This window comes from Protomyctophum bolini, assembly GCF_963924005.1.
Source record: "Protomyctophum bolini genome assembly, chromosome: 8".
Classification (NCBI taxonomy): Eukaryota; Metazoa; Chordata; class Actinopteri; order Myctophiformes; family Myctophidae; genus Protomyctophum; species Protomyctophum bolini.
Window position 1 is genome coordinate 12,086,487 of NC_137869.1, and position 20,263 is coordinate 12,106,749.

Sequence of the window (20,263 nt, forward strand, 5' to 3'; positions counted from 1 at the left end):
TCCTGCTTCAATTGATTTATTTTACTGACTGGTTGTTCTGCATAAAGTTCCTTTGTAAATTATCCTGATTTATAATGTTGTGTTGGATGTATTGTTTTTTGACTGTATTTTGTGTATTGTAACCTCGGCTACATTGAAAATGAGGGCTTGCCCTCAACTGTATTTCCGAGTATAAATAAAGGTGATGATGATGAACTCAATGGAAGCTGTAATAGTAGTAGTTGGTGACTTGGTGCCAACATCAGACCTGGTAAACAATCGTCTATCTTTGCACATGTGTGTTCCAGAACATTTCGTCCAATGTGCTGGAAGAGTCTGCGGTCTCTGACGACGTGGTTTCCCCAGACGAGGAGGGCATCTGTTCTGGGAAGTACTTCACAGAGGCTGGCCTAGTGGGACTCCTGGAGCAGGGTGCTGCCTCTTTCTCTATGGTGAGATATTTTGTTTATTTCTTTATTACGTTTTATTTCGTGCATGAATTATTAACACATAGATAGGTTGGAAGCTCCAAAAGTTTTACATCATAGAGAATAGGGCAGATGGATTCAGTGATGCACTGCATTTATTGTTGCCATTGAGGCAATTTCAGATGGGTTTTTTTTTTACGGTCATTAAAAAGAAATCTTGTTTTATTTGAATTGAGGAGTATTGAAAACAAGGGGCGATATCCCCCCATACAATCTTCAGTTTAAAACAAGAATGAACCCTGCACAGTACCAGTAACATTCTCAGGGTTAATTGTCCTTTAGGGACCCATACTGTTCCATGTGTATATTCTCTATACAGGATTGTACTGTGATGTCCCTGGAAAGTACCAAATACCACTTTGTCCTATTTGTTCCCAGGCCGGTATGTACGAGGCAGTGAATGAGGTGTACAAGGTACTGATCCCTATCCATGAAGCCAGCAGAGATGCTAAGAAGCTAGCGACGATACATGGTAAACTACAAGAAGCCTTTGGTAAAATCGTCCACCAGGTAAATTCACACACATTGTGTATACAGTATGTTGTCTTTTTTTTCTTTCTCTCTCTCTTCATAAACTCCAGCAGATCTCTGGATTTGTACAAGAACCAAAACAAGATTTTTCTCCCTGTATGCACTTACCGTGTTAAATGAGTGTCTTAATTGTCAACCAGAATTGACAGAAGCACGCGTTGAGGTTCTGGTCATGGGCAACAAGGAATTGGTATTATTGAAATGGAACAAAACAATCTAAGATCAGATCATACATTACTGAGTTACCAGTTTTTAAGTTTAACATTGGTTCTAAATATTCAATCATAGTTGTTGAGTATTTTGCATTGCTTCAAAATAGCTGACATACAGTACCATAATTGTGTGATGCCACTGGTGAACCAAATTAAACGGGAATCTCCCTGGTATGTATGGATTTAATCCATACAGTGGTCTTAACACAGATGCAGCTTGGCATTGTGAATATGCGTTGCCATTGTGTTTCCTGTGCATTTTTAATACTGTGTAAGGGACTTGCATGATATTAGTATGAAAGTAAGTATGAAATGTTGAGTGCATGTGATTGTGGTTATTGACTATTGAGGTATGTTGGGTTGCTGGTGAGTGTGAAGTAAAGTTAGACTTTTTGGCCCCAGGTTACAGTGTTCTCAGTTTAGCGTTAAGAACTCAAATTGATCATGAATCAGGAGAACAAGATTCATGACTCTTCGTACAAGGAATAACCGTTTTGCTTTCAGCTAGCTTGGTCATTAGTAATCTGGTTGCACTCCATGGAGACTGGGTTCTTCTGGATGTAACGTTGTGTGTGTGTGTGTGTGTGTGTGGTTGTTTACATGTCCTGTGTTCTCTTTGTCACACAGAGTACTGGCTGGGAGGTAGGTGGTTCCTGCTTGGCCCCCTCTACTATTATCATTATTGTTTACTCTCATCTTTTAATCGCTACCCGCGTGGGCGTCTTTGCTGTGTTACATTACATACTGTACATCATTAACATCTGCAGACAATGCTGACTGTCTGCTCCCCCCCTGGGTCCCTTACTGCCACGTACTGGCAGCCCCATCCTCTTCCTTCTGTTCTTCCTACTCGTACTGTGGAGGAGGAGCTTGTTTTTAACATGACCGTGTTGGCAGGCAGTTGCATGGGAAGCCAGTGTGTGACACTAATGACAAAATGTTCTGGTTGAATGCGTCACCTGCACCCCGCCCACCCCTCGTCATATTCTCCATCATTCTGCACGTCGGTCAGACCACTGTCATTCACACCGGGCACACTGACACATCTCTTCATCGCATCCAGTGGTGGAAAAAAAGTACTCTAGTACCACAATGTAGAAATATGGTACTCTCTTGCAAGCCCTGCATTCACTTTATTTTCTTCGAAAATAGCCCATCTACAAGTCCACAATGGAATGCGTTGTGGACTTGTAGATCGGCTATTGTCGACTAGAGACAGTATAAAAGTATAAAATAGGGGTTAAGTGTTTTTTGTAGTAATAATAATACAAATCTGTTTGAGTAAGTACTCAGTTACTTTCCACCACTGATCTCATCTCATCCTCAGACACAGGGTTCGATTTCAGTACAGTTTTAATATCGACAGGGCTCTACCTCTACTTCCCGTTCTGCCTTTGGCCTTTGTTCAACACGCACAATATTACATTTGCCTTTTGAAAACATGTTAATATTACAAACTCAATTTGGGTCAAAGCCAGATCCAGATTCTGAGCCAGCTTACTTTTACATTCAAGAGGGTTCAATTGTCACCGTAATTAAAATTACTTGATTTATCCCTTTTAGATTTGGATTGGTCATTGATTTTCCCTGTTTTGTTTCAGAAGTTCAAACTAAATCGACCCCTGACTTTTTATTTACATTCATGCTATTCTTTTGTTAACGGGTTACATTAACTTTTGAGTTGTGTCCTCATGGTTTGTTGCATGGAATGGACAGAGCACTCTTTGTTTATTTTGGAGCAGCGCTGAGTGTGTTTTGAATGGCGCGTTTCTAGGGCTACTAAGTCTCTTCTCTATATTTTCTTTCACTCATCTTCCTTTACTTTCTCTGCCTGTGCATGGTCCAGACCCTTCATAAAGAGCTTGCATTCTTTTTCAAATAAAATTACATATTATTTGCTGTTGGTGATGCTGTCTTTTTTGAATATTAGTTATTTTTGTTAGTCTCTAGAAGTACCCGATTAAAAATTGTTCTGTTTTTTCTCTTTTTTGATTCCCCTGGTTGCTGACCCTACCTTCCCACTTTACTTAATTGTTTGTTGTGGTAAGTTCCTAGTTTTGAGGGGTATTTAATTTATCTTTTTTAATTTACCGTAACCAAATTGTGAAAGACTGAAGAATACAAAGCAAATGCTGATGACACCGAGCAGCCTTAAGCTGTGGTAACCCTGTTTGGCCCAGTTCTTGATTGGTATATGAAACCAAATGCTCTTGTCCCCATTGTCAATCTGAACACATGAGGGATGAAATGTATCCACTTATACTTAACAAAAGGCATAAAATAATGTTTCTTACCCAGTGTTTTTTTTTTTTGCCCCCTCAAACCTACAACACACACATATGCGTGTGCACACACACACACACACACACACACACACACACACACACATATTCACACCTGTAATCCCCAAACTGATTAATGTACGACTGCACATCCTGACTATAACTATGGTGGAGCTTATTTCTAGGCCATGTTTCCTGTACATGACCTACAAATTGGTTGAGTTATGGAATTTATGGTGGCCATTGTTCGTTGTGATCAAGTTTGCTTTTTGAGCTTGGTTCATTCTGCTTATGACAGAAAGAAAGAGAGGTTTGACATGCATTTAAAATGTCTTCATAGAAGCTTGTTGAAAAGGAACAAAATATGTTCGTAGTTTTGGGGGCTATTACTGAGTTTGACCAGGAGGCTTTTGACTCTGTCATCAGATGCACACCAGGGCTGGGTGATGTGACTTTAAATCAATTGCAGGGTTATTTCAAACTTTGGCATCGATTAGTAAACTTTTATTACAAAATGTATCATTGTGAAAATAGCAAGAGCTGCAAACTCTTGTGAGGTTGTAATTGTTTTTGTATGCTCCCATTGTACTACAACAAATTATAGTACAGTGTTAAGCGGACTAATTGATTTAGTCGTATATAAAAAAAATCAATGTGTAATGAGTTCTGGGATCTAATGGTGTTTAATCCATCTCCTAGGCATCCAGTGCATTGAAATGAGGATAAACTCTCACGTTGGCTGATACCGACAGTACGCTTCTGTGACCGGCTAACTTACTTGCTTCTCGATTAGTTGGTAATAAATAATATTGTTTCAATATATTTTCGGTTAATTGCCCGGCCCTAATGGACGCTACCACCTGTCACTAATCTCCACAGAAATCTCTGCAAACACTAGAACACAAGCTCATAGCGTGCCTACACAGAGGATGGTTGATTCATACACAATGAAACCTTGTTGTGAAAGTTATCCACAGTACAGGTTTGTTGACCTGGCTGTTTGCACTACCATGGTTTAGAAATGATTCCTGTGTATTCTATCACCAAACGATGAAATCCTTTTGCAAACTTTTTACACTAACTCTGTTTACACTGATTATCCAGAACGCTTTATCAATGTTGTCCCTCTGTTGTTTTCCTGGTGGGTGACTAAAAGTATATCAACTGTGCTTTGTCCAGTTGGTTTCTTTTCAGTTTACATACAGTATAAAGTGTTATTGAGACCGAAAGATAAATAGTCTTTATTGGTGACTCACCTGAAATGTGGTGTTATCTTTCATTTTTGTGTTTTTTACTGACCTATAGACAGTCTGCAGCAATACAATGCCAACTTTAGCTCTATACTAATAGTTTTCTGTATATCAATGTTCTCTCACATAGACTACTTTACCATAATTATTTAAGGACTCAAGTTTCTTTCTCATGGAGTCATTTTCTGTCTTGCTCATGGGTAACATTTTTGTCTTTCCCCTGCAGCTTGGGAAGAGAATGTTTGGTACTTACTTCCGAGTTGGATTTTATGGGTCCAAATTCGGCGACTTGGATGAGCAGGAGTTTGTTTACAAAGAGCCTGCCATCACAAAGCTGGCAGAAATCTCACATAGACTTGAGGTAAATACTATAAGCGTTCCTAACCCAGGCATTCTGCCAGATGGTCTTAGTGCTATTGAGAAGATAATAGAATCCAGCTACATGTCCCTGCTGTATACCTGAACTCTCAAACATGTTTTAGCATGAGCTTGAGTGAGAATTCTGATTCTCTCATCCTGGGACCAAATCTTATTCAATTATAAAGCTAATCTTGTTCTGTGAGAGCTACATGGAGTAAAGGTCCTTGCAGACGGAAGCGTATTTTCGGCCAAGAGTGTGTAGACTCTTATCACTATACAATTCAGCATAAATAAAAACAAATTGTATTTTTTTGTTACCACTAGAGATATACTGTATGTTGTACCTATTTTTGTGGGGAGGTAATAAGCTGGCCATGTTTGCTATGTTCATCCTCAGGGTTTCTATGGCGAGCGATTTGGAGAAGAACAAGTGGAAGTTATAAAGGACTCTAACCCAGTGGACAAGTGCAAACTGGATCCCAACAAGGTCAATGTCACACAGGAGAATGATGAGTCACATTTGCTTTTTATTACTTATTAGTTGGGGAAAATGGTTTGGATCTGAATATTTTCTTCAGCTAAGAAATACTATGATTCTGGATGTAATTTAAATGTGTAAGTTCACTCGGTTAGTGCTCCTATCCTACTGTATTGTTGTTTTGTTTTAAAATGTCACTGTTCTAAATGATTTTTCTGCCTCATTCCATCTTTCTCCAGGCGTTCATCCAGATCACGTATGTCGAGCCGTACTTCGACACATACGAGATGAAGGACCGCATTACGTACTTCGACAAGAACTACAACTTGAGGCGCTTTGTGTACTGCACCCCGTTCACCCTGGATGGACGGGCGCACGGGGACCTGCACGAACAGTTCAAACGCAAGACCACCCTCACCACCTCCCACGCCTTCCCGTACATAAAGACACGCATCAACATAATCCACAAAGAGGAGGTAAAGTCAGTGCCGCCAGACCTTATGAATTCAGCAACGTCATGTGCCCATTGGCCAACTATCTCTTTGGGGATAAATAATGAATTATACGTCATAAATAAAGGTGTCATTGAAATAATACATTTAGTTGGTTGTCCCCCCTAGTCTTTTATTTTGCATGCGTGCCAATTTCTGCCAAATTAAGCCATATTGTGCAGATCACTTATGATCTACCCTTGTCACTAAAACCCTTTTGGCTCCTGCCCGTGTCTTTTGTCCAGTACCTCTCCATGCCTATTGAGGTAGCCATAGAGGACATGCAGAAGAAGACTCAGGAACTGGCCTTCGCCACCCACCAGGACCCTGCTGATGCCAAGATGCTGCAGATGGTGCTGCAGGGCTCAGTGGGCACCACGGTCAACCAGGTAACCTTGAAATGCCACAGGGGTGTTTTGAAGGATATTGAGGCAATCAATCCAAAATCTCTGATGTAAAGCTTGCATATTAACCACTTAAACCCTATATAGTTGACCGGTGTGCCCCAGGTGTCTACTAGGTGACTACTAGGTCCCCTCTATTTGTTTCCCTGTATGCCATATCTCTTTGCCGTAAATAGCCAATCTACAAGCTCACAACGATGAACTGTATGTAAAAAGTACGAACAGTGAAGCTAAATGGATTGATTTATGATTGGTAATGAATGCTACTGATTTAACAAGTCCAACTCTTCAGGAATGTGGGACCATCTTTAAATAAATGTGTGTTGTATTGATCAGGGCCCTCTGGAGGTGGCTCAAGTGTTCCTGTCGGAGATCCCCAGTGATCCAAAGCTCTACAGACACCATAACAAGCTACGTCTCTGCTTCAAAGACTTCACCAAGAGGTACACCTGTAATTGATCGTTAGTTTTCTATATTTAATCACTTTTAGGGCACTTGATTCATTCCGGTGTGTCATTGGCTTTCATTGGCTAGGTGTGAGGATGCTCTGCGGAAGAACAAGAGTCTGATTGGTCCAGACCAGAAGGAGTACCAGCGGGAGTTGGAGAGGAACTACCATCGTCTCAAAGAGTCCCTGCAGCCCCTCATCAACAGAAAGATTCCCCAGCTTTACAAACCTGTCCTGCAGGTCAACACACACAGGTAGGACCAACCTGGGACTCACCGTTTGAGAGAAAGCAAGAGATGAGATATTAATTTGAACCTTGATCACCTGGTTTCTATGTATTGTTAAGAGGATCCCTGGTTAATAAGCTGTATGTATTAATAATACATTATCATTTCCCTATATAAATAACTTAAATTAGAAGTTAAAAATACCTTTTTAAATTTTATTTATTTTAGAAATTGTTTCTGTCACTCAATGGGGACCGCTCATGTCACAAGTTGATGTCATATGTTCATGTTCATGTGCCCTATAGAATGTATGGAATGCATGTACTACCAAAAAACAACGTAATACTTCCTAAGGTTAATATGAGCATCAAAGCAATATTTAAATACATTTTAGCACATGCATTTTACATTCCATAGGGCTGGGACCACACATGGACAAATTACATCATCAACTTGCGGCCGGAGTTGTCCAAATTGTTAGTTATAGAGGGAAATTCTAATTAACCCATTTTGGTGTTTTAAACATTGTTATAATTTAGCTATTGAAAAATAGCAGATCTACAAGCTACGAGCTTGTAGGTCTGCTATTTTTTTAAATCATGAAAATATTTATTTCAGAAAACTGGAGGATTTAGAAGATTATTTTTTTATTTCGAGGTCAGGCCTAAATGGGTTATGGCATACCGGTACATATGGTTCATTGGCCAGGGATTCTTTCAATTCTCTGATACGGTCTAGGCCTGCCTTGCCTACTGTATCCAGAACACATACCATTTCTGCTCTAGACCTGCAACCTGTAAAACTAATTGAGATCGGTATATATTAATTGTATTCCCGATTAAATGTCTTATTGCTTTTGTTTCTGTAAAAACATGCAGCAAACGGACAGCTTGACAAGGTAGTTTGAACTTTCTGACTGCATTAATACGTAATGCTGTTATTAAGCATAGGTATATTCTTGTATTATTAGATGTTTCTATTCCTATCCATTTTATGAATATTATTATTTCTACATTTAGTAGACTCAATATGTGACATAACCTGATTAGGTGCAGATAAATGCAAACATTTCTATAAGTCTGCTGGACTGGCTTTCATATAAAAGCCCCGTTCACACAGTCACACTAGCAAGCAACAGTGTGAACTTAAATCAGCTAAATTGTTTTATCCAAGTAGTGCCAAAAATCTATGGTGCCTTACATTGTAAAATCAATAATAATAATTATACTGTTATATTATATAATATAGGATATTTAGTTGCTGTGTAAACAAAACTGTTGGCTTGTTTTTCCAGGGATTCCTTCAGCAGAATGAGTCTTCGGAAGCTTGACATTTGAAGATGAAGAAACAATGAAGTGAGGATTGCAACATTAATTTATTACCGAGTGTAAATATGAGTGTCTCCAGAAAGTCGATCAGTGTTCCTGATGATGAACAAAAAGGAAAGTGTTACATCTTGGTACGTCATTCCAGTGTCTTAATTTGTTTACAGATAACCTTTTACTCGATCAGTAGGACAAAGTTTCATGTTTATAATTTTTGTCAGGCATTTGTCAGACATGCAAGCGGTCCTTCAGCCACCATAGAAAAAGCTTTCTTTATTTGAACTATGGAGGCTGCCCTCTGCAAGCCAAAAAGCCAGTTTTAGTCAAATGGTACACTTTGGTTTTAAGATGGTTATGTCAAGTGCCAATATAGAAATGTTTTCCTGAAACATTGACAAATGTCCACAAAATGGGAGTCAAGGAGTCTTTATAACTGCTTACGATGTGTCAAATCTGTATTCAATTTCATGTGTGCACTTTTTATTACAGTGTAGCAATGCATTTTACAACTTGAAAGTTTACTATTTAATCCAAAATGGGGGAGAGGAAAATGTGCAAAAAATATTATTTATCATGATGCTTTATAATTTTTAGTTTAAGCTACATTGTTTTAAAGCTGGGGACTTCTTTCAAACTTCCTCAAACTGTTTTATGTAGTTTGTTTATTTTAAATATTTTACTAAATAAATATTTTAATGTCCAAATGATATACTCGTTTGTGTTTTTTAGATTGATCAGCAAATATCAGGATTTCTAATGATTTGGAGAAGTTCTCACTTCACTGAGACATAAGGGATGTAGGTATTCTAATCAGATGACTGATGATGCACCGGACTAGCCGTTCAGGCTTGAGGTGCGCTGGTAGATTACCAGATGAGATTTCACTTGCTTTTGGAGATGCTCCGATAAACGGCCAGCGATCGGCCATATATTAAAATATAAAAAATAAATAAAATGCCACAAACAATATGAATATATTTTTTTACTATCAAAAGAACAATGACAGATGTACAAAATACCACCAGGATGAGTGTTTCAAAACAATTTCTCGCTCTCCCATATTGGCTAACCGTCAAACTAATTGGTAGATTGGAATGGATATAATTCAAAGGGCTAAAACAAACCCTGACTTTGATGCATATTACAGTCACAGCAAAACCTTAAGCTGGAATGAGGGTATGGAAAGCATTGGAAACGCCATTGTCGTTTGTCAACTTAATTTTACAGTAACTGCTCACAAACTCATTAATCACCTAAATGGCATGTGTGGACAGTCTGCAAACTTCACTTTCAGAACCAGACTGTTGCAGTAATGTTTGCTGTACAAATCAAATGGCTGATATGCAAATGCGACAGACATTGGTACAGACTTTTGGCTCCCCGCCTCCCCCCTCTGGTCCTGCCCTCAGTGCTGACATACAGTACGTACCGTAACATACAGTATTGGAGGTATGGGACAGTCGAATTAAGCTTATTTCTTCTCTGCCAGTAGAAGCTACTTCTAGTCTTAAAATAATCTACAATAACAGAAAGACATGAATGAAAGACATATACTCTGTATCCCTATTCCCTGACATAATTTTATAGCTAAACGGACAGAATTCTATTTTATTTGAATGATGAAACCCAGCTGCCATTAATAGTTGGAAATGGAAATTGCGGAAATTGTGGGAATGGTGGAAATTGTCGAAATGGTAATTGCGGAAATGGAAATTGCGGAAATGGTAATTGCGGAAATTGCTCTTCACTTATAGCTATCTATTTTCAGGTAGATTGTTTTATTTTACTCAGTCAGCCATATCACTACTCATTTTTTTTCATGAAAAAGGTCATAGTTGGGTAATCTATTTTCAGGCAAATTGTGTGTATCTATTTGAGTATCCCTGTTCTAGGACGTGAAATCCTTTATCCTTGGTTACTCTCCACAATTCTCCCTAGCTGCACTGGAATATCTATGCTTCAAAGTTATGGATAAGTGTTTCTATCTGCTGAAATGAGATAGGTGGGACATGGGATACTTACACCAGGGGTCCTCCTGACATCTAGCTCTCTAGAATTGGCTCTTATCCGACCTATGCTTTGCTATCTTATTTCCACCATCATGGATAATTATCGTTTCATTATTGGCAACATTAATTTGTACACATTCATTTCCACACCTTGGTCCACCATAGTATGACCCTCCCTACTTTTAAAAACATTTCATATCCAAAATGTATCTTGTGCAATATGGCACAATATCCCATTTCCCCGGCTGCTGGCAGTGCTATATACACTTCAAGAGGTATGTATTAACTATTCATATTATTTTGTGACCAGCTTTGAGTGCAGCTATAGTTTTATTTATATACATAAGTGCACCATAATATATATTTATCTCCTGCATGCATTGCATTAATTTCAGTGTTGATAGATGTACAAGAATAAATCATTTATATTTTAAAAGCCCTGAAAACGATGGAACACTGCAAGGGAGAACATTACAGTAAGTAGACCAAACGGAAGACTTTCCTAGACGGCAGACTATCTAACCTTACCAGCCAGATCAAGCAGGATTTCAACCACTGTGCAAGGTTGGAAATACCCCATTCCAAAACGAAATATTACAGTGCACCGGTTACTGGTTAGCTACCCTCGATACCCAGGCTTTCATTTAGTCTACTGGTTAGCCTATTCAAATCACCTTGCTAAAATAATGACATGAAAACTGAACCAAAACAAACTGATTTCTTAATTATTTCATCCAAAAAGCTTATGACAATTATAAGACCATTGACATACAAATAACACTGTCATTCAGTTACAAGACAATGTGACTTAGATCAAAAATATTGGCCTACCGGTAAGTCCACATTGTCTTTGACTTAAACAACATAAAATGGCCTAGGTCACTCTCTTGACATAGGCCATTACTGTGGTGGGAACAAAATAATATTTTCAATAAAGATATGTGATACCAGAGGTGGCCATTGGCCAGTGTCATGAAGAGCAGATTTAGGCAAATATAATTTTCCTCAAAAATATAACCTAAAAATAAGCCATTATTTTAGGAACATTTAAACTGCCAACTTCCATGTAAAACAAATACCTGTACTGACAGCCCTTGAACCATTATCACTTCCATGGCCCCCTAGTGTTCACATTATTAATGTGCATTTAAAAAAAGAAACTGTTTTGACATGTGCAAAGAAAAACATGACTTCAGTGGATATCATGCAAGGGTGGCACAGTATAATAATAGAGCATATTAGATCTCATGAGCTATACAATCCATGACAGCTAATGTCACCAAAATGTGGAAACATTTTCTTGACTAAGAAAATGTGAAAGTATGGGCCATTCCAACTAGAGCAATTGGTCCAGCAGTGGTGGTTGTGATATTCACTGTGATAGCAGATTCAAAATGATGTTGTTTGACAGATGTACATGTCCTTTTATTATTGAGTTATATGGCGTTTGAAATTCTTGATATATATCGGCCGTCTGATTAATTGGATAATGGAAAACTCAAAACAATCGAATTTGTTTCCATGTAGAAATTGGCTATACATTTCATTAACAACCTGGAACCGTTTGTCATATCATCACCTGTCTTTTAAAGAGTTCAAGGACATCGAGGTGTGTTAAAGATTTATAAAATAAAAAAATATCCTATTCGATTTATACCTGGCCAGTCTACTTTGCACACAAAAGGAATGGCTGTTGGTAGCTGCTGACTTAAAGGGTATTCAAATATAATCTGAAGTATCAAAGTGCTTTTCCATGTTGTAAAAAGGAAGGTTCAACACTAAAAAGACACCAAAACATTTTAAAGAGGACCTAGAAAGACGTAATAGACAGACAAACAAGAATATTAAACCAGACAACAATTGGCAGAAGCACTCCCCTGTGCTTAAAGGTCAAAGCAGTCTATTGCAGAAGCCACATCTGAAAACGGACGTTATTTCAAAAAGGCTGTAGTCTGAATCAAACTTCTGTATGCAATCTGTCTTGCATTCCTTAAGCCTTAATCCGAATCTAAAGTAGATTTTTTGTTTTAAGTAGACAAGCCAGGATTGGGTTTGTTCAGCTGACAGTATCTCACGTGTTCTGCTAAAGCGAGGCTTGACAGGTGCATTGACAAACTCTTGGTCGTGCTCAGTTTAGTGTCCAGGGTCAGCCGTTCTCCTGTAGAAAAGTAGATAGGGTGTGGATGTGGTACAGGTTTTGGGAGAGCAGGCTCTCAGGAAATCCTCCTCCTCAAACAAACGCACCTCTGAGTCGTCAAACAGCAGCCATTTGCCTTCGTATTCCAGGAGTCTGTTGAGAACCTGCTGCTCAGTGGCCTCCATTCCACCTCCACACACAGCTGTAGATGAACCCTGTGCTCCTTCGTCAGCCTCGGGCTCCTTCTTCAGTTCGTTCTCTGCGTTCTGCCCAAGGCTACTTGTGTTTCGCCTGCGCCTAGATGCCTCTGTTGTTTTGTCTGGCTGTTTGCTGCTTCCGTTGGTCAGTTCATAACTAGACAAACTCCTCTGGCCCCCTAGGAGTCCCACTGTACCCTCTGACGACTTCTTGCAAGCCGTTTTGCCAGAGACGCTGCTGGCCGAGTTTGTGTTAGCATCTCCATTGCCGTGCTCTCTCCCTCTCAAGCTAAATGACACCTCGCCATCATCGTAGTCCAGCGTAGCCTCTTCTTTCTGCTTCTGTTCACCGGCTGCTTCCCCCTCCGCTCCCTCCTCGGTCTTGACTTTGTTTTCACCCTGCGGCCAGAGCCTTGTGTCTTTCAGGTCAGACATACGGATGTAGGTGGTGTAGTGGCCACTGCTGATAGTGATGCCGCTGTGCATGACCACGGCGAACAGCTCATAGCGTCGCCCCTCATTAGCCGAGGGCTGCGTGCACCACTCCTCTAGGGACAGCGTCAGAGGGGTCTGAAGTGGGGTGTTCACCTTAGAGAGGCCCGCATATGGGTCTAGTCTGTGGAAAAAAGGGTAGGGGCCGAGTTAGTCAGGTCTCATATGAATGAATCAGACATACTGTTAGGGAGAAGTTTTTATAAGGCATATGAACATTTGACCTTCTTCCGACTGAGGTTTGTGATAGAGAAAAGAAAAGTGTGAAACCTCATATTATACTCACTCTAAACTGTTGGCAGAGAAGCACTTGAGATGAATGGTGACAACCTCTGGAGTTTTATCAAACAAAAGGCTCCTCTCTGCTTCGGCATAATGGTGGCAGGTCTCACAGAAGTACTTGTCCTCTCCGACGATGCGCTCCACAGAGGCAAACTGGGAGATGGCCCACTTCAGAGTCTTCACCTCTGGTTTAGGGTCTGGAGAGACTAGAGTGGGGAGGAATTCATACATACTTTCAATCTCGCCTGACATTATTAATTTCATATTAGTCAATAAGCACTACTACATCAGTCTGCAAGGATACATGGACGTGTTTTCAATTAACACTGGTGTTTGTGTGCATTTAACACTGGTGTTTGTGTGCATGTGACTATGCTGATATACTGTGTGCAGTAGCCTGTGTGCAGTAGTAGTAATATTCAGTATAAAAAAAGTCAGATACTCACCCTCAGAGAGATCAGCTGGGCTGCTGGGTTGGTCCTCCTGTACAGGGACACTGATATCTTGGAAGTCCTCCCTCCTCTCTGTGTAGTTCTCACACTCCAGACAGCGAGTCCTCAGTACCAGGCACCCCTGGAACAACCGCTCCATCAGGTCCAGGCCATCTGAACACAAACAGTGAAGCCACAATTTTATCATCACTCCTAGGCCAAGCCCTCACAAGCTGATGCACCACAGAAGGCAACATTGCATTTACTGTAGTGTAAATTAAGTGACTGGCAGTGCTGTTAGACAGACGCAACAAACTTAAATACATTTAAAGTTTTAAAATTAAATAAAGTGGAAAGCAGGCATTTCTCCTTGTGTATCGTGAAAATGCAGACCACAAAAACAAATCAGCTCTGTGCATCTGTAATACCAGGTTTTCACTACTTCCCTATGTGGATTTAACCTTATGCATATTTACCTTCACATATTCCCTCTCCCAGCTGCAATCAATGTTGCCCAGAATTGACAACTTAAACATGTCCATGAAGCACTTTAACAGCCCCATTCTCTTACCTTGACTACTTTTCTTCTTGTTTTCAGCTGTATTTGGACTGGAAGGCGCTGGACCAGTTTTCTCACTATCCAGGCCTAGTTTGTCCTGGTTCTTAGCTGCAGTAGTGGAACTGAGCTTCCCCATGCTGAGGAACTTAGAGAAGATACTGGGCTGCTTCCCAGAAGGTCTCAGCCAGGCCAGCCTGCTTCTCTTTTTTTTCTTTCCCTCATCCTTCTTTGGGGTCTTTTCACCTTTCTCCTCGCTGTCACTCCCATCCTGCTCCTCGCCATCCTTTTTCTCCGCCCCGTCTATGTTGCTGTGCGTGGTGATGTCACTGGAGGACTTCCTCTTGGAGCGGGTCATGGGTCTGCTCAACGGCTCTGCATCAGATGTCTTAGACTTGACAGATTTGGGTTTCTTCTTGGCGTTTCCTGCCTCTGTGTCGCTTTTCCTCTTGCCATTGCTTTGGCCTTCCTCCTCTGTGGTAGCGGTGTCGCTGGAGCTCACACAGGTGATGCTCTCTGGTTTGACTTCTGGTACATTTTCGTCCTCCTTTTCTTCAGGCTGCTCCTTCCTGATGGTGACGCATGCCTCCTGGATATATCCAAGGATGCACTGCAACACCTCCTGGGCATCATGTTGTTGGTATCCTTCATACATGGTGTTGAGTTTTCTGAAAAAACAAATATGTATAAAAAGTACACATTACAATACTGACAAAACAGAAACATCAGTACAATACAATAGATTCTGACCACATTTGCAGAACAGCGGTCTTATTACTGTCAAAAACGAAAAATAAATAACAAACAACCGTCACATTTATTATTACATTTGTCTTCTGTGGTAAAGTAAACATTTATCAAACTGCTAGATTACAGAGGTGTTTCAAACCAGACAGTACCGGAGTGTGTTGAGTATTTTGCGAGGTGGTGTGGCCAGTTCTCCTTCACTGTGGTTGACGGGGTTGAGCAGGAAGCTTGACTGCAGCTGCTCCATTGACATGATCAGACTGTTGAAGTTGCCGAGTAGCTCCATGTGAGCTGGTATGACCTCCTCAGAAGAACTTTCTTCCTGTTAATCACACAGTGATCACAAAATGCTTCCAGTGAGAAAATAAAAATATACTGTATAACCAATCAGAAAATTAGTCATTTTTACATCACAATCCCTGCCAATTGAAAGAATAGACATGGGAGATCAAATCTAGTACAAATACTTTTTAATTGTTTTTTCAATGAAAGAAAAAACACAATTGTAATGTGTGCTGAAATTGTCATAAAACCATGGATTTTGCACTGACCTCCAAGTCACTTTTAGCACTCTCTTCCTTTGGTTCTGCCTTTGTTTTGTCTTGACAGGCGGAGAGGCTGTGCAGCTTTTTGATGCCATCTCTGAGCCCTGGGCAGTAGTAGAGCACCTGGAATAGAAATGATCAAACAATTGATGTGACACTGACTAGAATAGCCAACCAGTTGGAATAGAGGGTAGGCTCTTGATTTTAGTTTTTCCTTTGTTGCATTTGTTTCAATGAAACATTTATTTTTCAAAGGACCCATCTTCTCACACACTTGAGCCAGTATAAAATCTAAATGTATACATACACAGTATAAAAATAACATTTCCAAAAACACAATGACTTGTTGGAACTACCAAATCATGTTCCATAACAACATTGCATGGTGGGTTTGTGCATGCATAAAGTGAGTGTCAAAGTGAGTTTAACGTCATTTAATGCAATCAGATTGGACTTTTCTGTTTGGATGTATGGGCTGTCATGGCCAGAAAGTAGTTTTTGCCACTTAGTAGGCATTTCCACATAACTTCCCGGTATGATGATGACGACGCGCATACCGCATACCCTCCATACATTATGGCAAAGTCACATCTGTTTACAAAATCATAACATGTATTGATATGGCCAACTGTGTACTGCACAGGTTGGTTGTGGCCACTTGTACATGTGTGTGTATAGTTTACTTATTTTCCAACTATATACGTAGCAAGTGTAATAGCCAACTTCGCCCTTCAATGGCTCATATTCCACACATTGCATATATTCCATAAAACACCAAGAAATTGCAGTGAGTGTTCTATAACCATTAAATGTAATAACTGCAATACATTCCGTATACCGGTATATGCAATATTATCTCCATGATCTATACAAAATTATTGGTGTAGAGGAAAGGTTCACAATGATTTCTAAAAGGAAAGCATCACGGGGTTGTTATTCCCTACCTGTAGAATGCTATTCAGATAACAAGTGTTCCCCAGGTTGTTCAACCCTGAAAATGGCACCACAATCTCGCTCTTCTCACACAACATAAAAGGTATTGGGGAGGCTGGACATGGATCAGGGAGAGGTACCACCTGATCAATATTGCTGCACAATGGGGGAAAGGCGCATGTTAACATTAAAACCAAGTTGGCAACCAAATAACACATGAATTCATCCCACCAACCCAATTATCTGACATATACTGGATAGTGGCATCACAAAATGTTCTCCCCCCTTCCCAATGGCAGCTTCTGAAGGGATTGATGGAGCACCTACCTTACTGCAGGCTCGTCCTCCTCGAGGTCTGCCGTTTTAGGTTCATCTATCGGAGATTCATTAAAATCCAATGCTCGTTTAGCTTCCTTCTTCTGAAAGAACTTGAGGGACAGCTTACTTTTCTTGATAGGGCTCCCAAGGGCCACCATCACGGTTTCACCCTGTAGTCCAGGCATCTTCCACTGAAACGCCCTACCAACAGCCATTAAGACATGTGAATCTCTTGACTCTTTCAAAACCGCTCTCAAAGAGCACCTACAGAAGGTAGCCGCAATTTGCAACTCTAGATTTTTTTATAATGGGATGAATCTAGAGTTGCAATACCCTCCATTGACTCCCCACTCATCCAATTTGTGTTTGCGATCTGCTTGTATTAAACGACGTTAAACTCACCAACATTGCAGCTCTAGGCCAAGCTTGAATTATCCTCTTTCAATCTGCCGAGCTTTTGCGTCATAAAAATCCACCGTAGACATGTTATAAGCTACTTTATGTCAAGAAATTCTGTGCAAGTGATTATTTTTTTGCAAATGTTGGAGTTTGGAAGTGCTCGTCCTAAGTCACAGAACGGCCCTGCGTGCCATCCGTTTCGCATTTGCACATAATGCAGGAGGCAGCAGCGCGACCCCTTAATAAAAGCGAGTGCTTCCAAACTCCAAAAAGAATCACCTGCAGTGGATGTCTGGACAGAAAGTAGCTGATAACATGTCTACGGTGGAAAAAATTTTTTAGAACACAAAAGCTTGGCAGATTGAAAGATTCAAGCTTTCCCTACAGCAAGTGCTTTTTTTACTTTGATGATTTCCTGATTTATGTTCAGATTAATTGAAAATGGTGGACCAACAAGTAGTGTGCTTTTCATGGCGTCATCCACAAAGTAACAGTTTTTGTATTGACTTGTGCTTTCGTTTGAAATGTACCCATCTACATACTGTGTGAAATAAAAAATGCAATCAATCAGCCGTTTAGCATCAATCTGATTCTGACCAGAGAAGAGGCAAGTTAGGCAACAGCGCGCCCCACTGGCCACAGAATGAAACAAGCAAACAGTCACAAAGTCTAGTTTAAACTTCACTTAAACCAAGCTCCGCAAGTACTAACAATAAGCATCATACATGTATAGTATATATAACACACAAGATAGGCAATATCCGTCGTTCATAAGATGCACACAAGACTGTCGGCCACACAATATGACATTACATAACACGATAGTTACGGCGTACTAACCGGCAGTTTGTCCTTTGCACCTGACTTATTTGTGCCCCTTTTCACTGGGAACATCAAGTCATTAAACGTTGAAATATGACCGACAGATTAAAACAAAATCTAAATCGATTACTAATGCGATTAACAAACGAAATGGAAGAGTTCTTGTCGTACACAACCGGGCCACATCGGTGTGGTCTGTGGTGGTGCGAGAATGAAGTGGGAGGAGGGAAAAAAAGACAACACGCGTTTCTAACAGTTCCGTACCGAGATGAACGACACGCCAAAAGCCGTGCGCTGGCCGCAGATGTATCACTCACCTCTACTGGTTCATTTCAGGCAGAAAATGAAAGCGGTTTCTTTAAACAATTCACGATTTTTCGAGCCTATTTGCAGAGCACAGATTCAGACGAGGCAAGCAGAAGTTGGCGCTTTTTCCAACCGCAAGACCCACCGCTACACGGACGGAAGGAGGCTCAAAGCCTCAAACAACAGTCAAATGTGCCAAGAAATAACGAATCATTATTATCTAAAAGGACTGCCACAACCATATATTGCCCGAAAATGCACACAAAGAAGTCTAAATAAATATAAACCGAAACAGTGCATGTCGCAGATGTCAGGCTTCTCGCCAGACGCCAATTTGACGTAGGACCAGTGGAACGCGACTGGTACTATTATGGACGCCATCTTTGTAAGGTCATATCTCCACCTTTTTATCCCTCCCCCAAAAAACGCTACTGTGAATTATTCATTTTTGTTTCGTCGATATATGCAGGTGTAGGTTTTTATTTTAAGTGCTTTTCAGTTTCCCTTTTTAAGGAAATAACAATATATCCGAATTCCGCATCTATAACTTCTATTAATCATAATGAAAGGCACCAGCATAGATCCTCCTTGGTAGCTTACCTCTATGGTAGCTACACAGTACACACTACTACACAGTATACTTGAACCGCCATGGGGCGCTGTCTGACATAGAAACAGATGTCAGCGCAGCATCATTCGTACGTTTTGGACCATCCTCTCATCTCATCGCATGACAGCCAGCAGCGTACAGCCTTCTACGAATTTAACGGTAAGACATTGTTGCCATATTTTCATTTCCCCTCCTGCGAGAGTCAAATAAACGCTAATATGTTTGGAATATTTAACACGAGACTGTTAATCACGGCATTGCCTATAATTTCGAGTGATTATGAATTGATTGGATGTGGTGTGCTCTGACTGCAGCTGTGCTGGTGTTGGTTAAATCGGCATGGGAGACGAGAGTCGCGATACCTGGAGCCAGGTATAAGAAAAATACATGTCAGGTGTGTTGCAATTTGTCAAACGGCTCGCATTCAGCCTTTACCCGCAGTATTATTTCCCTAAACGGCGGTGTGCAGGCTACAGGACAGATGCTGCTGCTGCAGCAGCGTGCCTGCTTGGTCAGCAGCCCCTATATGCATGTATATCGATGGACCTGAGCTGTGTCTTGTCTTGAGTATCGAGAATCTGCTCATAATCTGGCTTGGTTAAGTCAAGTCAAGTGACATTGTAAAGGCAGTTTATGCAATTTAACTGTGAGAGTGAGAGTGTACAAACATGTAATCAAATTGACCACCAGTAAGGGTGCATTTTGGTTGCATGTGTCCAGTGTCAGTTGCAAATGGACACATTAACACTAGAGGATTTTTTGTGTGGATGATAGTAGTAGACAGCTCTCTACGGCATAGTTGCTATAACCTACTTACCCATCAACCCAATTACCTCTCTGACATACTGGATGGAGGCACATTAGAATAGTCTCACCCTATACTGTATGTTCCTCTTATCCCTTAGTCTACCACTAGACAGTAGTGTACTGTGGACTGGAGGTTAATATAACGAAGCAAAACTGACTGGTTGACGACTCCGAGACTGTATACCAAAGCAAATGGA

The 20,263-nt window shown here is 40.5% G+C and overlaps 3 protein-coding genes across 7 annotated transcripts in view; 2 read left to right on the forward strand and 1 right to left on the reverse strand.

Annotated features, from left to right (window-relative positions):
• dock7 (dedicator of cytokinesis 7) overlaps positions 1-9,179 on the forward strand; it is a 63,084-nt gene extending 53,905 nt beyond the window's left edge. For all 4 annotated transcript variants that reach the window (XM_080770358.1, XM_080770359.1, XM_080770360.1 and 1 more), the window contains 10 exons: positions 288-431; positions 846-977; positions 1,838-1,852; positions 4,978-5,103; positions 5,500-5,589; positions 5,820-6,056; positions 6,317-6,460; positions 6,812-6,918; positions 7,010-7,177; positions 8,445-9,179. In XM_080770358.1, coding sequence (XP_080626484.1) covers positions 288-431; positions 846-977; positions 1,838-1,852; positions 4,978-5,103; positions 5,500-5,589; positions 5,820-6,056; positions 6,317-6,460; positions 6,812-6,918; positions 7,010-7,177; positions 8,445-8,487 — 1,206 coding nt within the window. In that variant the 3' untranslated portion in view covers positions 8,488-9,179. The remainder of the gene's footprint in view (positions 1-287; positions 432-845; positions 978-1,837; positions 1,853-4,977; positions 5,104-5,499; positions 5,590-5,819; positions 6,057-6,316; positions 6,461-6,811; positions 6,919-7,009; positions 7,178-8,444) is intronic.
• Positions 9,180-10,410: 1,231 nt separating this feature from the next.
• usp1 (ubiquitin specific peptidase 1) lies at positions 10,411-18,841 on the reverse strand. 2 transcript variants are annotated; one of them, XM_080771143.1, is made up of 9 exons: positions 18,661-18,841; positions 17,132-17,323; positions 16,816-16,960; positions 15,878-15,994; positions 15,479-15,648; positions 14,595-15,247; positions 14,039-14,197; positions 13,597-13,798; positions 10,411-13,434 (listed from the first exon to the last, which is right to left on the reverse strand). In XM_080771143.1, the coding sequence occupies exons 2-9, from the start codon at positions 17,305-17,307 to the stop codon at positions 12,618-12,620; spliced, it is 2,439 nt and encodes an 812-aa protein (XP_080627269.1). In that variant the 5' UTR covers positions 17,308-17,323; positions 18,661-18,841; the 3' UTR covers positions 10,411-12,617. The 2 variants fall into 2 exon arrangements, with proteins under 2 accessions (XP_080627269.1, XP_080627270.1); XM_080771144.1 differs by lacking the exon at positions 18,661-18,841 and adding an exon at positions 18,362-18,533.
• A 515-nt stretch (positions 18,842-19,356) lies between these two features.
• kank4 (KN motif and ankyrin repeat domains 4) overlaps positions 19,357-20,263 on the forward strand; it is a 94,280-nt gene continuing 93,373 nt past the window's right edge. Inside the window, exon 1 of the mRNA XM_080770703.1 lies at positions 19,357-19,418. The gene's annotated coding sequence lies outside the window, so the exon portion shown is untranslated. The remainder of the gene's footprint in view (positions 19,419-20,263) is intronic.